This window comes from Lissotriton helveticus, chromosome 11 (genome assembly GCF_964261635.1).
Source record: "Lissotriton helveticus chromosome 11, aLisHel1.1, whole genome shotgun sequence".
Lineage (NCBI taxonomy): Eukaryota > Metazoa > Chordata > Amphibia > Caudata > Salamandridae > Lissotriton > Lissotriton helveticus.
The window spans coordinates 123,731,168-123,748,651 of NC_136072.1; the positions used below are offsets into that span (position 1 = coordinate 123,731,168).

Here is a 17,484-nt window from a genome sequence, read left to right on the forward strand (position 1 = left end):
CACCTTTTTAAGAGAGCTATCGTTGCCCTAACGAACTTCTCACAAAGACTTGGAAGGAGACCACCAGTTGAGCTGTTAAAAATTTACTCCGCTAAATGTCAAGCCATCGCTCTATACGGAGCCGGTGTATGGGGACATGCTGACGTTAGCTCGCTCCAAATAGCTGAGAACTCGTTTATGAGATTTCTTTTATCTGCCCCAAAGTGTTCTTCAATCTACGCATGTCACGCGGAATTGGGAATCCCCTACATAGAGGATTTGATTAAAGTCCAGCCATTGTTACTCTGGAGACGCAGTTGGCTAGTGGAGAAAAACATGCAAACTAAAAATATCCTAGAGGACTCGATGGCATTGGACTGTGCGTACAAAATAAACTGGCTCACTTACGTCAGGCGTTTTTTCACAGACATGGGCTTGGAAAGATATTATCTCAATCCAGCATCTTTAATTGAGATAATCAAAAAAGAGCTGAAGCTGAAAGCCATGAATCATCTAGAGACACTTAGAATAACTCTGCTTTCAACTAAACAATCCGTCCAACATGCAAATATGGTACAGCTAACTTTACAAATTCAGCCCTATCTCACACTGGAAATTAGCACATATGACAAGATGCTTCTGACCAGATTCAGACTCAAACTTTTCCGCAGACTAGTGGCCTTCCCAAAAAAGAACACTTGGGATTCAAACCTGACTTGCTGTCCGTGTGACGATATCTCCCCACAGACATGTATGCACACGATATTGTTCTGTAAATATTTTCAGCCCCACAGAAAAACTTGGTTATTCCCACTGCTAAAACCTTGGGGTTACAGACAATGTCGCCCGGCTATGTTATCCCTACAGATGCTGGACTCTGAGCGCTCTTGTTACCACGTACTAAGTTTTTTAAAATGCATTATTAGGCATAGGAATAATCTTTAAATACTGAGTGAATTTTATTAATGTACTGTGCTACGTTCTTATTGTTGCTTTTATGGTTTTACAACGATAAAAACCGAATAAAGATTTATAAAAAATATATATATATCGCGCTGCATGCCCCTGAAGCAGTTTCAAGGTGCCTGAGGTCGAATGGCGAAAGCCAGAGGCGAATGAAACGTAGGATAGCTCAGGAGGGTTGAGCAATGGATGGAGAGAGTTTTTGTAGATGCTGCAAGTCAAAGGTTTGAATCTGGGCTGAACAAACACAGTTTTTATCCTGCCAAATTAGATTAAATTAGTGCCAGGGAGTTGAGTAATAATATGCATAACACATGTTGTTAGCAGTTTTATTTATTTTACAGCCTTGGCGAAGTATGAACTTTGTACGTAGGCCATAGGGTCATAGCTACCTGTGTTTGCACTTGTTTAGTCTTTTGAATTATTTGTATCCAAAATGCCTAGCAAAATCAGCATCATACCGGCAGTAAGCCCTCTATTTCCCTATCGGCATCTTGTAGAGATTTTTGGCATAATATCAAGAAACGGCTTTAAAGTTATCGCCGGTTTAGCGGCAGAAAACTGCCGCTAAAGCGGCGATAATGGGCTTGATAATATGCCCTGGAGAATTCCAATAGAAGCCCATGTTCTGGTGTGAACATGGGCTTCTTTTGGAATTCTCCAGGGCATATTATCAAGCCCATTATCGCCGCTTTAGCGGTCGTTTTCTGCCGCTAAAACGGTGATAACTTTAACGCTGTTCCTGATAATATGCCCCTATGTTTTTGCAATGCTCCACATCTCACCACATTGTAAGAAAAAAAAATTCTGTTTTGCAAGTCACTTCCTCTTTTCTGCCAAAGACAATGGGCCGTGAAAGTTTCCCACTTTCCTCTGTTCTGCCTCCTCACACTTACGTCACTTCTGCTTTGTTGCACCATTATCTGTCTTTTCTCCTCACTCTTGCTCTTAAACATCCAGGCTTCATTACAAGGTCCCCTGTAATCCCGATTGAGCCAGTAACTGGACATCTAAAATAACTAGGGCCAGTGGAATTATGCGGCAGGGGAGGAACAAATTATGTGGCAGGGTTAACTAAATTATCTGGCAACAAAAGGCAAATTATGCAGTGTAATGCGGCACAGTTTGCGGCTGTATTTATTCATCATTTGGTCATTTTCACAATGTTAACACTGTTTGAGCAGAGGGTGCCCCTCATTAGTGTCATTTTAACACTGGAATTAAGCTAACAGCAAAAAAGGATGACTGTCATTCAACAGTAAAGGTCCTGCCCACTGCCCGACAGCATGTGTGGCAGTGTTTTTAGTAATGTTTGACCTGCTTGAGCTAAAACAATTTCTTGGGTGTTACAATCTACTAATTTTGCAGAAAATAGTGATTATGGGTCAATTGCAGCAAGTTCATAATCAGGCGGAAAACAGGGCAGCAGCAGAATCACAAAATTCCAGTGGTCAGGACTATGGGCCAGATGTACGTAGGAAACGGTTTGCGATTACCAAATAGAAATTTTTTGTGATTCGCTGTTTGGTAATCATAAACACCAATGTACAAATGTGTCTTTGACACGTTTTGAGATTCCCAGTGGGTCGCACATATAGCTACCGCATTAATATGCATGAGTTAGGACTCAGGGGCAGATTTACAAGCCCCTTGCGTCATTTTTGCCCCGCCGATGCGTCACTTTTTGTGATGCATGGGCAGGGTAAAAATGCGGCTCATTTACAATGTGACGCATCTAGGGAGATGCGTCACGTTATAAAGCCCTGCATCACATTATACCTGCGTCAGGTATAATGTATGCAGAGTGGGCGTTCCCACGAAGGTAGGCCTTGTAAAAGTGACGCAGTAAAATCTACAAGATTTCACTGCACCACTTCTAGGACGCCACTGCATCAAAACCTTACGCCTGCTTGAAGCAGGCGTAAGGGGCGACACAGCACAATGAGGATAGGCCTCAACATGCTTTGCTGGAGTTGCGTCATGCTTGCGACACGACTCCAGCTATGCGTGACTTTTGCACCAACAAATGCGTCAGAATTTCTGACGCATCTGTCAATCCTTGCACCATGGTGCGCTGTATTTTAAATACCGCGCATCCATGGTGGTGCAACAGGGTGGCGCAGGGAAAGTGATGCATCTCTACAGATGCGTCACTTTCTTGTAAATCTGCCCGATAGTTTGCAACCAATTGGGAACCACAAAAGTCACAGGTAGCAGACCATCATGTCTGTGATTGCTTTTTAATAAAGCAATTTTTTAAAATGTAGCCAGTTTTCCTTAAAGAAAAAAGGGATGCATTTCAAAAATAAAAGTTAAACGTTTTCTCTTCAGTTTTTAAGAGTAGGCAGAGGTCCATGGGTCCTTGGCTACACTGCCTGCTCTTAATTTTTTTTTTTACAAACATTCACATCAGGGATAGGGTCTTCTTAGGAACCCTTTCCCATTAACAACTTGAAGAAGCCAGTAAAATGCTAATGTTTTGAGACCGCATTTAGGTAGCAAAACATTCACACATACCACTGCGATTCAGTATTCGGAAGGGATGCCCTAAACACGCCCCTTCCCAATAGCGAATCATAAACCCAATTTGTGATTCGGTAATAGGTTACTGAATTGCAAATTGGGCCTTTGTACTTTCAAAAATGCCTCTTTTCATTTGCAAACGGCTCGATTCGCAACAAACGCTTTGTACATCTGGCCCTATAACTCTGCAGATCTGTGAAGTTTCACCAGCAGACTCCACCTGATAATTGCAGGTGGAGTCACTGTGTGAAATATTTGTAAAAATATTGAAATTGCTGTGGGAATGGAGATTGGAACTACTGATTACACCAGTAATTCATCATTCCTAGCAGGATCCTCAGAGTCCCACTTGTAATCCCACTTGTAATCCCAGAGTTACTCATTCCTCCCCTTCCCCACTGTATCTGTAACTCTCGGGGCTGGAGTTAATGATGGAAGATAGCATAGGTCACGTAATAAGGCTATTTGTTATGAAAATGTGGTCTTTTTATTTTAGTCTGGAAATCTTATAACCAAGGTTATTGTGTTATTCATGCTGTTTCTTTTTATATCCCTATGAATTATATTAAAGAATAAAATAAAATGAAACAAAGTGTCCTTTCATTTGACTTTAGGCTGCTTGAAACAGGGTTACGAAGTGGATAAACTAGGCCTAAATCTGCTTTTCTCCTTATTAATATGCTTCGACTAGATTAAAAATAAGAAAGTCTACTTTGGTTTGATTATTTAAAAATGCATAAATATTGCAGGCTGGCAATGGTTTCTGTTAAAGTGTTTTGGTAATGGAAAGGGGACTTTCTTAATGCTGTATACTTTCTCTTTAAAGACTAGGGAACTTCTTAGGACCGTGGTCTGTTTCTACTAAAGAGTTGTCTGAAAGCTGCCTTCTGCAATATTTGCAGGGGTCCTAAATATACTTCACTCTCAATTCAAGCACAATTTACTCTGACACTTCAAATATTCACATTAGTTTCTACATCTGCTTGGGGCGATGTTAGAAAATCGAGGAATTTGTTACGGACTAACTATCTGTGTGCATGATACATGAGCAAGTCATTCTCTGGTAGTGCCACAAGAATTTGGAACTCTCTGTCTCCCTCCCTCCACCTAACCACCTGCTTGTCACCTTCAAAAAGGACCTCAAGCTCCTCCTATTTGACAGACACCCTAGTTAATCACCCTCAACCATACTTAAGTACTCTCTTCGATAGGATCTGAACTACCTTCGTTATGTGACCCCACCATCTAAATCGATGCCTTAACTGTGTATGACTTTTGACCAACTGTTGTAATTGTCTCATGTGGTAACTCCAACACACATCTTCCAATGTAAGCGTCCCCGTTTAATTACTGTAACTGTAACTTGTTGTAACTCGTGTATCCTGCTACAATTGTAAAGAGTTCTGATGCCTTCAAGACATGGTCATGCTATAAAAAATAGCAAAAATAAAACTATCTTTCATAAATTGCTTCAGCTTTCCCCAGTTCAGGCTGTGATGTCTATCATGTCTTAAATGGAAGCGGCACATGGGAAATCTAGGTAGGTTAAATTGCCAAGCCGCTAAAATGTGATGTGTGGGGTGAGCGGGTCGGATTCTCTTTAGAGGACTTCTGCTTTTATTGTACCTAGAAGCGCTGATACTAACTTCGGTCATAACACCGTACAAGTAGCACAACTCATGTGCAACATATGTTACCTTAATGTGATCGGATGCCTTAAAGATAAATGGGCCTAACACACACAGATTTTGCACTGACCTTATCTTGTAGTACTCCTGAATTCCAGGTTTAAGCCATGGATAAGCCACAAGTTAGTATACTAGCTGACTCCTGCAAATCATGAGTAAACCAGGAGTAATGAAGGAGTATGTTTCACCAACTCAAAACCTTTCTGACTTAGGCCTATGTGCCTGTTAGGCCTGGCCCTTTTTGCAGGGTTATCCGCAAACTTTTTGCCTTCCTTCTCCCTTTTTTCTTACCTTCTTTTTGTTGGCTTTAGGACTCTGGGCCCTTTACGACTGCTTACCAGTGCTAGCTGAAGTTCATGTGCTCTCTACCCTAAACATGGTATGGTTGGTTTACACATGTTTGGCATATTTGATTCACTTATAATAACCTTGTAAAGTGGTATACCAAATAATCAGGGCCTGTAAATTAAATACTACTAGTGACCTGCAGCATTGATTGTGCCGCCCACAGAAATAGCCTTTCAAACCGGTCTCAGGCCTGCCACTGCAGGGCCTGTGTGCACAGTTTACTACCATTTCTACTTGGCATTTAAAACCACTTGCCAAGCATTAACTACCCCTTTTATTACACATAAGTCACCATTAAGGTAGGCCCTAAGGCCAAGGCACTGTGTACCTAAAAGGCAGGATATTCGTTTTTAAGTTTTACATATCCTGGTAGTGACAAACAACCTATTTCATTATTCACTGCTTTGATGTCAACTCCTCTCATAGGCTAGCATTGGGTATTCCCTTATATACTTTTAAGTGGTAATTCCTGATCAGAAAGAAGTGGCATTGCCATGTTTGGTATGCTTAAAATGGTAGTGATAAATCCTACTTACTGATGAAGGTGGGTTTCACATTACTATTTTAAAAATGCCACTTTCAGAAAGAGGGCATTTTTGGGCATTATCTCCAGACAGTCACAACACAGGAAAGGCTGGGTGTGACAGGGAATATATCTGCATTCATCTGCATACTAATAGTCTTCCTGGGCATTGGGAGGGAGAAGTGGTTCACACTGATGTTTCAATAGGTTGTGTCCTGCTCTCACACAAAGGGCTGATTACCCCCTACTGCTTGTCTGCAGCCAGGGCTGGGCTGAAAGGGATTGTTGTGCACTTCTAAAGGTTCTTTTGAAGTCACCCCTTACATCAAAGGTTTTTTTTAGTATAAATACTGGGGCTCTGACCCCATCTAATCAGACACTGCGTCAGACTTGTGAGCCAGACTCTTCTGGCTCTACATGTGCACATTGCCAGAGAACTGCTGTGCTACTAGGAGGAACTGCCATTTTGCTGACTACTTTGCTGTGTTGGTCTGCTGCCTGCTGGGCTGCACAAGGCACTACCACTTTTGCAACTTGCCTTGATGGGCTAACCTGCTGCCTGCTACCCTCTTTGTCCCTTCACAAGAGTTTTCCAAGGGCTTATTGGCTTGCCCCCTGCTTTCTGGGAATCTCAGGGCCACCAAACATTTCCCCCGCTCCTCACTGCTTCAGGACTTGAGAACCCCTGAGTCCAGCAGTTGAGACAGACAGGAACAAGCACTTCCTTGTGCTTGAAAATAGATCTTCACACAGCTACATGACATGCTGTGGTGTAGAATGTGCTTCTATAAGTCGCGCTTCAAGCTGTGTGCGAGGAAGCCGCATTCCTGGCGAATGCTTTGCCTGGGAAATGTGAGTGAAGCATGTGACGTAGGCACCACCATCAAAAGGAGAAAAGCAGCGCAGTGTTTTCGCTAGGCTAAGGAGCAGGCCAGAAGACATCATCAGCCTGAATGCCCGGGCGTTGGCAAGCGGACCACCGAGACTGCCTCAAGCATGTGAGGTACAGCTCAGTACGGTCTGCTGCTTCTCCGCCTGATACGGCCAAGAGGTCCTGTGTGGAGCCTGAAGCGGCGCAGCACTCGCAGGTGGCTGGACGTGAACCAACAAGAATATGGTACTGTGTTTTCTGGAATCAGGCCTCCGTAGCCCCGCTTGCCGTCCCGTGCATTTGCGTGCGACAGGGCCATCCTCAGTTCCCTGGTCCCAGGAAAGAGCTGTGCAGAACCCTTGTTCCATGCTCGAACGCCTTGGGGTTAGTCCTACGCTGGATGAAGTTGTCACACGCTCATTCACAGGCGGCTCCATTTTATGATAGAGGAGTTGTGACCCGGGTGGCCCTGGACCTGCCAGACTGTGCGGGCATTGGATATTTTTGTGAAACACTAAAAGAATGGGCGACAATTGATAGCAGTCATGGAAGAGTTCCATTTGCAACAGGAGATGGCACAGAGAGCCTGGCCAGAGGGTTGGCTGTGCAAAACTTTGCAATTTACGTTTGCGCCCGCTTGGAGCTTACATATTCTACTATTATGGATGTATATGCATATTGATGAATAGGTAAATAGCGTCAGCAAAGAGGCTATAAATGGCTGCCAAGCCTGAGGTGGTGAACGTTTAGTGGAGACCTTAGGTAGGAGACATGGACAGTTCCAAAAACCTTCATGAGCTCCCCTACTTGCGCAAGGGTGGAAGGGAATATTTGGGAGCAATTAAAAAGTGTAACCATGGCGCTTGGAGGAAAACTCTTCTGAGGAAGGTAGGGGCCCTAAGAACAGGATGGTCTATCTTTGGGAGTGGGAAACTGCTTAGTTTTTCATACTATTACACATGGTAGCCATACACAATTGGGGCTGCAGTTTGGTCATACATAAACCACTGTGTGCAACTTTATTAGGTCTTACAAGGGCTTTACACCAGCCCTCTTAATTCATTGCTCTGTTGTTTCATTTACGTTTTTCTTCTGCCCACCACTGCTAACAGTATGTTGGAATGGGTCAGCCCACTTCTGCATTGGCTAACTTCACTGTGAGTGACAACATTCTGCCCTACCAGCAGGAGAACATCCACACACAAAATAGTTCCCATCAGTGCACAGGACTACTAGTAATTTGTGTTTTCTGAGACTTGATGCTGACCTACTGGCCTTCCCCATGCTTGTTTCATGTGTCTGCAGAAAGGCACAACAGGTTGCTGTTATCCTGTATATGCTCTACAGAGACAGTATGTATTCATTCAAATAGTTGATCTGCTCGATGAGACATTCTTTTTCACCGTGTAGAGATGCTACTCACAGCTAGTCTCTAAGGTATAGATGCATCAAAGGAAAAAACGGTCGCAAACGGGCAGATTCTCAGAATCTGCCCCTTTGCGACCAGTATTTTTGCATTTGTGATGCATCATCCCAAATGCAAAAATCGCAATTTAAGAAATCGCATAATTGCGAATACTTTAATTGCGATTGCATTTAAGGAATCTGAAAATGAGATTTCTTAAATGCAATGCATCAAAGTAAAAAAAATTGCGATTCCGCTATTAGGGGGAGCAAATTAGCATGAAGTTGAACTTAATGGTAATTTGCTAAAACTTTGAAAAATGCACTAAAGTGCATTTTTCAAAGTTCCATTTTACACACACACATGCCCTTGGGGCATGTGTGTGTGCAAGATGTTCTCATATGCAGATTGCAGGGGTGCAACAGGGGGTCCTTTTGACACCCTTGAAATTGCATTCTCAATTTGCGATTCTCTAATTGAGAATCGCAAATTGAGAATGTCTTCCCATTCATTCCTATGGGCCTCTAGGTCCATAGGAATGAATGGGGAGGTATTCCTTAATTGCCACTCGCAATTTGTGAGTCGCAATTAAGGAATGTTTAGAAATCGCTAGTATTTTTGCGATTTCTACATGCATAGCCTTTTGCTATTCCTTATTAGCGAATCTTTATTTTTCGCTAATAAGGAATAGCAAATGGCATTGTTGATGCATCTACACCTAAGCTTCCAATTGCTATGCTGTATTGGATCATATCAGGTAAAATTAACGTAATATATAACTTTCAATTGTTGTCTAATCTACAATCTCAAACATGACAATTTTTTCTTACATCTCTACATTCATTCCTCATTTTCTGATTACAATTTTTGGCACACACTTAGTGTCTGAATAAATCTCCATGCATTTATTCGTAGTTTGCTACAAATGTCAGTCTTTTTTCTTTGAATTTGGTAATAATATCAATTTCTTAAACGTACACATTATTAAAATAAACAAATGATTTCCTATATTCCTATGATTTTCAACATAACTCCAATTCTTGAAGATGCCTCTCAGTCTGCATGTTTACAATGAAATCATCCGTTCATTGTATCATGGGAACGCTCCAGGCTTGATCTAATAATGATTTGCAATTTGCGATTTCTTATGAGGAATCTACTAAAATAGATTCGGTAGAAGTATGCGCACAGACTTCTACCAAATGCATTGGTGTTTTGCGAACCAACCTATGTATTATTAGGCTGGTTCGCAAAATTTCGATTCCTAGTGGGTTACAATTTTACTACCTCATTATTAATATGCATGAGGTAGTTTGGAAATTGAGAGCTTTATTGTTGGTTAACCCCTTGGTCGCGGCGGTAATTCCGCCACAGCGCTGGGGGGGACGTGCGGCACCGCTATGCTCGTGACGGAGCCACGGGCGTGCTGTGCTTGTGACGGAGTGGTTCCGTCACGGCCCCGCCCGCTCAATAAAACGGCCGCGCAGGCGCGGGATTGACGCCGCGTAGGCGGGGCGGCCGCGCCGTGACGGAACCACTCCGTCACCAGCAGAGCACGTCCGTGGCTCGGGACAGAGTGGTTCCGTCACGACCACAGAAGGGGTTAAAGTTACAGGCGTGGTGGCCTGCTGGGGGCAGCAAAGCATTATGCCTGTGACTAGTTTTAAATCCAATTTTTATTTTAAATGCATTCCATTTGCCTACCCGTTTTCCTGAAAGAAAAAGAATGTTTTTATAATCATTGTTTTTACTGCCTACTCATAAAAAGGTTTTTGTTGACCTTCACAAAGTCGAAGTGGTCCCTTGGTGACCCCCTCCTGTTTGCAAATGGTTACCACCAATTTTGATTTGGAGGTCAAATATTAATGTTTTGCAACAGGATTTTGGTCACAAGACATTAGTACACACGTTAAAGGGCCGAGCTTGGGCTGACGGCACTGTGCACGGGCAGCGTGCTCCTGGTCTGACAGCTCCTATCTGGGTAAACATCGTTTACAACACGGTGTTTACACCGCACGACCTTTACCACGCTGCCATTACAACGCAAGTCGTTACTACGACTTGCGCTGGATGGCGCTGTTGGATAAGGAATATTGTAAATTTATATTCCAACACCTTCCCTACTGTTATGTGGACTGGTGTTGGAATATAAAATTATAAGATTCCTCAATCCGCGCCCTCCAACGCAAGTCGTTGTAACGACTTGCGTTGTAATAACCGCGTTCTAAAAGATCGCGTTGTACTGACATACATCCGTATTGTGCAATGGGGGTGGGGGGGGTATGTTTAGTTACTGGCCTAAAAACGCACAGCTAGGTTTTACTTCTAGAAGCGACAGCACATTTCTCTGTGGAGTTGATATTTCAAATTGGTGTTAGCTGCAGATGTAACTTTTTTATTTCTTTGAGGTGTTAATTTCATCACAAGTGTGTCAGAGAATGGTCAACACACATACTTTTTCCAGTGATACCCCTGATCGACAAAAACTTTATGATTGAGTAAAGTAAATCCTCAGGGTTACTGGAATTATGCGGCAGCTGAGGACCAAATTATGCAGCAGGGTTAAACTAAATTATGCGTCAAGAATCCGCAAATGAATGGGGGGGGGTTCTGGGGTAATGTTTCTTGCTCTGGGCGTTCTGTTAAGGATTGAAGGTGACTATCCTGTGCACTGTGTACTCCTTATTTGTATGATGAAATGTGATCAATGGACTGACATGTTAAATGAAATGAGCTCTGTTAATAAAAAGAGTTAAAAAAAAATACGCAAATGATTTGGCTTAATGCGGCACATTTTACCTCAGCATTAACTCAATGTTTTGGCATTTTTGCACTTGTTAAACCTTTCTGATAAAAGGTTTTACCTCATTATTATCACTTTGACACACAAATAACAAAAGATGAAACAAAAACATTTTCCGCAACTCTGAAAGATAATGGATTATGTGGCAAATCAAGAATTATGCGGAAAACACAGAAGTCTCAAAATAACATCATTCCAGTGGCGCTGGTAATGATTGTCTTTTGCACAGAGCATGCCCATGATTAAGGGATTGCTAACTTAAACGAGGCCTGTTTCTTAAATCTGTATTTTTCTTTGCAGTCGCCACATAGAATAGTTTCAGTAATCAGGTTTGTAGTAAACACCACATTTCACTTTTTCTGATTTGCCTTAAAGTGAGTATTATCCATTTTGGTTCAAAACATAAAACATGCACACGAACATACCATTTACACAAACTAAGTACAGGAGGGATGAGTAATAAAGTTAACTTGGATTGGGAGGCGCACAAAGACTTACTCAGATTGGGTAACACGGCCTGGATCCGGTCTATGAAATAGTTCTTTTTATCCTGCAGAGGAGAGAAAATGCAACCTTAATGCAACTGACGTTTCTGGGCGCAAGACAACTCTACAACCAGATTATAAGTGTATCTGAACAATGGAAGAAGGCACCCTCTCCTATTACCCACACCCATGACAAGTCATCATAAACAAGAAGTTTGCAAACCATAACTTCCCATGGCTTCAACAAACTCTTCAGCAGTCTCAATGCTTCCTTATTTTATAAAATCCTTTGGCCCTCAGGCCCAAATGTACAAACATGTCACGAAACCCAAGGTTGCTTCGCTGCGTTGCGTGGAACGGAGAACGCAGGAAAGCGCCATGTGTAAGATATCGGAAAAGGGGGTGGTGATGAACAGAGTGTCTGAATTAAGCAGACCACTCTTACCCAGTCCAAAGATCAGGGCTTGATCCATCACCGTTATTTAGCTCACTGCCCCATCCCAGCTCAGAACCTGGCTATATGCAAATTAGTCTGTCCCAGGCCCAGTGCATCATGGGAACAGGGCAGACCAAACTACCAAGCCAATTCTTCACCAGAAAGGAGACAAGCCACAGGGGACCGGTTTCTGGCATTTCAGCCTCGTCGGCCCGGCTTGCTTGAATCCTGATGGAGCAGTGAGCAAGGGACTCATGTCTGAGTATACCCTGCCACACCTATTACTCAGATGTGAGTCCCTTGCTCATTGCACCATCAGGATTCAAGCAAGCCGGGCCGACGAGGCTGAAATGCCAGAAACCGGTCCCCGGTAGCTTGTTTCCTTCCCAGTATAAGAATTGGCTTGGTAGTTTGGTTTGCCCTGTTCCCATCATGCACTGGGACAGGAACAGACTAATTTGCATATAGCCAAGTTCTGAGCTCGGATGGTGCAGTGAGCTAAAAAACGGTGATGGATTAAGCCCTGATCTTTGGACTGGGTAAGAGTGGTCTGCTTAATTCAGGCACTCTGTTCATCACCACCCCCTTCTCTGAATCATTTTGTCCACCATAAGCGTGGAAGGGTATACTCAGATGTGAGTCCCTTGCTCATTGCACCATCAGGATTCAAGCAAGCCGGGCCGACGAGGCAGAAATGCCAGAAACCGGTCCCCGGTAGCTTGTTTCCTTCCCAGTATAAGAATTGGCTTGGTAGTTTGGTTTGCCCTGTTCCCATCATGCACTGGGACAGGAACAGACTAATTTGCATATAGCCAAGTTCTGAGCTGGGATGGTGCAGTGAGCTAAAAAACGGTGATGGATTAAGCCCTGATCTTTGGACTGGGTAAGAGTGGTCTGCTTAATTCAGGCACTCTGTTCATCACCACCCCCTTTTCTGAATCATTTTGTCCACCATAAGCGTGGAAGGGTATACTCAGATGTGAGTCCCTTGCTCATTGCACCATCAGGATTCAAGCAAGCCGGGCCGACGAGGCTGAAATGCCAGAAACCGGTCCCCGGTAGCTTGTTTCCTTCCCAGTATAAGAATTGGCTTGGTAGTTTGGTTTGCCCTGTTCCCATCATGCACTGGGACAGGAACAGACTAATTTGCATATAGCCAAGTTCTGAGCTGGGATGGTGCAGTGAGCTAAAAAACGGTGATGGATTACGCCCTGATCTTTGGACTGGGTAAGAGTGGTCTGCTTAATTCAGGCACTCTGTTCATCACCACCCCCTTTTCTGAATCATTTTGTCCACCATAAGCGTGGAAGGGTTTACTCAGATGTGAGTCCCTTGCTCATTGCACCATCAGGATTCAAGCAAGCCGGGCAGACGAGGCTGAAATGCCAGAAACCGGTCCCCGGTAGCTTGTTTCCTTCCCAGTATAAGAATTGGCTTGGTAGTTTGGTTTGCCCTGTTCCCATCATGCACTGGGACAGGAACAGACTAATTTGCATATAGCCAAGTTCTGAGCTGGGATGGTGCAGTGAGCTAAAAAACGGTGATGGATTAAGCCCTGATCTTTGGACTGGGTAAGAGTGGTCTGCTTAATTCAGGCACTCTGTTCATCACCACCCCCTTTTCTGAATCATGTGTAAGATATAGCACTGTCCTGCTCTCACAATCAGGGTACTTAGTGCTACATGCACGCCCATGCACCATAGAGCAAGGGTGTGTGTGCGTGATGTCTAGCATTGGTTTTGTAATGGAAGGGTACCCTTTCAACCAGGTGGCGATCTAATGCTCAGTGTGAGATCTGCAGCTCATATGCCTCGAACACAGTATTATGCCTAGACAAACTTAAAAACGTTCCCACTTTGGATTTGTGCTGTGCTAGGCACGTGCGAAGTCGGGAAACGTTCAAAAAATAAAAGCGGATCTCATTTTTAAACCTGCCTCAAATAGGCGTTATTTTTGGTGTAAACCCTGGGGCTTATGTACAAGTCCCTTGCACCGCCAGTGCGTCACTTTTAATATGAGAAAAATGGTGCAAGGGGCTTGTAAATAAGCCCCCTGTCTACTATTGGTAGCAGATAGGGTTTTGTGTCAAAAACCATAGGTGGTTGCTTGTGGGCACCCATGCACCATCCATGGAAGCCACCTTGAAGTAAAGTAACGCAGAACAGTGCAGAGGCCTGCTTTACATTACTTTCAGGCAACTTTCCAGCGCAAAACAAACATTTCGCCCCACTTTGTGTCACAAAAACTGTCACAAAACTGACTGGCGCAAAATGTTTGCAAATCTGCCACTCAGGCTCCTTTTACCCTGACTGGGCACTTATGTATTGACTGTCCTTCGTTCCAATCATAGACATCACTCAAGTGCTGACCCATGACGATGCTCACACATTCCTATGTGGTGGTGGTGGTGGCATTTTCCTTGGTGGTCTCACAGCGGTCCTATGTTCTCTCACTGTTCAACCTGTATGGATAGAATTGAAATAGTCCATCATGGTGGAAGGGGACCTGACGACATTGTCGCCTGCTTCTGTTCCACCATTAATGTTTAAAGATTGAAACTGCTTCTTCTAAGAAGAGTAACAGGGAGCACACAGAGGAAGCAGAAGCCTGACTCGAAAAAGGTAGTAGAAATAAATAAATCCAGTATTTGTAAAGCGCGAACAGCTACCCGAAGGCATCCCGGCACTGGGGGCCGTCAGGAAGATTAAGCAAGCTATTGCCCAGTCACATGGTGCTGGGCTGACCTGCCACCGGTGCCGGGGATCGAACCGTGAGCCCTCGATTCCAGCGTCAGTCACCCTGGCCGCGGCGCCACACCTCTTCCCTGTAGAAGACATACACACCACGGTCAGCATGGCCCGACTGGGAACCCAAAGCAGTCCTGGCAATTTTCTGGACCAGCCCCATGGGAAGCACTGCCTGGCGCCGGGAGACTGGAAATGCTTTCTTAATGCTTTTGTTACTGTGAGGGGATATTGCAACACTGCTGCAAAACCGGCCCCCACCCTTCCAACCTCCCGGGGAAAAGCCCGATGCCCTGTACGGCCAGTCCGGCCTTGATGGTCAGTAGACGAGACAAGAGACATCCTATGAGAGTGAGTGATAAAACCTTTAGACGTATAAATGGGGCCAAGGCAGCAGAGCTGGGGATGCATAGCCTCATTCAGTATTTCACTCAAATTCCACTCACCACCTATCATCAAAAAGGCCCATTATGGGTACTGGTGAGCATTTGGCAGATGGTGTAAGAGGCTGTTCTTAAACACTGATTTTCAAAGTCCACCAAGCAAAGGACTAACAAGTAAGCAGGTTACTAGGCCAGAATTTAGAATGCCATCTCAAAGCACAGCTTAAGACAATGCAGCTTCATTGAAGTATCTCCACTTTAGAATTGCACAAGTGAGACTTCAAGTTACCATTTAAATTGTTAGTGTTGGGAGGGAAACTTACAGTTCACACGAAATGAAAGAGTGACAAAAAATGTGGTTTATTAAATCAGACGTTTCACCATGAACAATGATTTCCCAATATCAAAGGCAGATGGTTCATGCAGATTGCAATTGCATCCAATATATTATTCAGACAAATGTCAGTGATGGAGTTTGGAAAGAAAATAGATTTTCGGAGGGCCAGTTCACAAGTCTGTAAGACAAATAGGTATCTCATGTAATACACAAACTATGTTTCCAAGAAAAAGTAGCAACTTTTTCATAATTCACATATATGAAAGCGTGAGTGTATATATTGTTTAAAGCTCCCACACATCTGAATGGTACACTACTGACTTATTCTAATTTGAGAACCCTACTGTTGGGAGAGGAATGTCCCCTTCATGATATATAGGGATGTTCCCCCATCCTGAGTGCCCACCACATGTATATCTGGTTCCACTGCCTTTTAGCTATGTTTGAGCTGTAGAAATATCACATGCATCTATACATACATCCTGACTTTTGTTTTGACTCTGGTGTCACACTAATGTAGCATGTGAACAGAGGCTGAGGATTGTCCCCTGACAATGTGAGGTCCTGGACTGGTCCTGTTATCTCACTAGGCCCACCAAGCGCTGTTCGCAGCAGATAATGTTTTTAAAAGAATCAATAATGTGACAAGACACTTTTACTAGTGTCAGAGAGAGTGCAGCTGACTGGCCCACTTGTGTAATGTATTGCTATTATGTGTATAGCCAGACCCTTCCACTAGCATCTCTTGTATGTGTCAAGTATATGTGCATGGATGTTGTGTGCAACACGTGTAGGCATGAACGCGGTGTTTAAGTGAACCTAAGCAATGGAGGCCTTTGGGATCCATTTTGGATTCCCCTGACCTGACACAGTACAAAATGGAAGGTGAGGACTGTGCTCCCAGTCAGTGAGTGGAAGTGTAGTGCCGGCATTCCTATAGCTGGAAATCCAATCACTGGTGTGAGGGTGATGGATACAGGGGTACCTTTAGAACTTCCTTGTGGCCCTTTCTCAGCAAGGGGCAAGGGTCTTCTGATTACGCTTCCTGAACCCTGCCATTCAGTAGATGGTTGGGGTGAGAGGTGAGACTACACTCTGTTAGAGGTGAGAACGTTTCTAGGTGTGGCCTGTCCTTTTGTCTGTCCCTCATTACTCCTTCAGTTGGCCTGATGACAGACAGGTGCAGAAATCCTACACCTCTTTGTGTCTCTGTTGTGGGTGCTCCAGGCTAGAGACAGCATAAGTGCTATCCTGTGAAAAGCATCACTCTACACAAAGTATGTTTCTGGAGATCAGCATGAGGAGGCATTCGAAATAACAGCAACCCAAACCAGTTATATAATTTAAGGCAGCAAGTCCACAACCCCGGTCTAAACTTTGTGTATAAAAGTGGGACCCAAACCACCCCACTGTGTTTCAATTACAAATCCGTTATGACCGGAAAAAGGAGTGCTCGGCAGAGTAGGAAGAGGTGTGGCGCAGCGGCCAGGGCGGCTGACTCCGGAGAGCGGGGCTCAGGGTTCGATCCTCTGCTCCGGCGGCAGCTCACCAGCACCATGTGACTCTAGGCAATAGCTCGCTTAATCTTCCCGACGGCCCCCAACGCCTTGAGACCCTTAGGGGTGATTAGTTCGCACTTTACAAATACCAGGTTATTAGTACTCAAAGGAATGCTGTGGAACCAGCTATACTACACACTATACGCTCAAGCGCCTCATAAACAAACCTCAAGCTGGCCAATGCATATAACTCCCCTCAAGAACACATGTAAAGGAATCAGTAATGATCTGCAGGTAGCCACATCAAACACTAATCAAGAGATCACACTTGCAACCAGATAGATACACAAATAATTACCACAAACCTCTGATCATCCAACTCAAACACAAACATATTGCAGTCTGTGATGGAATCTCAAACGCTAGGACATGAAGGGTCTCAGAAACAACAGGCCGGTATGGTCATACTACTAGCAATGCAGCGTGAATCAAATCTC

General features: G+C 44.0%; 1 protein-coding gene across 1 annotated transcript in view; it reads right to left on the minus strand.

Moving 5' to 3' along the window:
* The window catches only part of LAMP3 (lysosomal associated membrane protein 3), a 118,925-nt gene that overhangs the window by 20,530 nt on the left and 80,911 nt on the right, over window positions 1–17,484 (minus strand). The window contains exon 4 of the mRNA XM_078666046.1: window positions 11,602–11,653. Within this exon, the coding sequence (XP_078522172.1) occupies window positions 11,602–11,653 (52 nt within the window). The remainder of the gene's footprint in view (window positions 1–11,601; window positions 11,654–17,484) is intronic.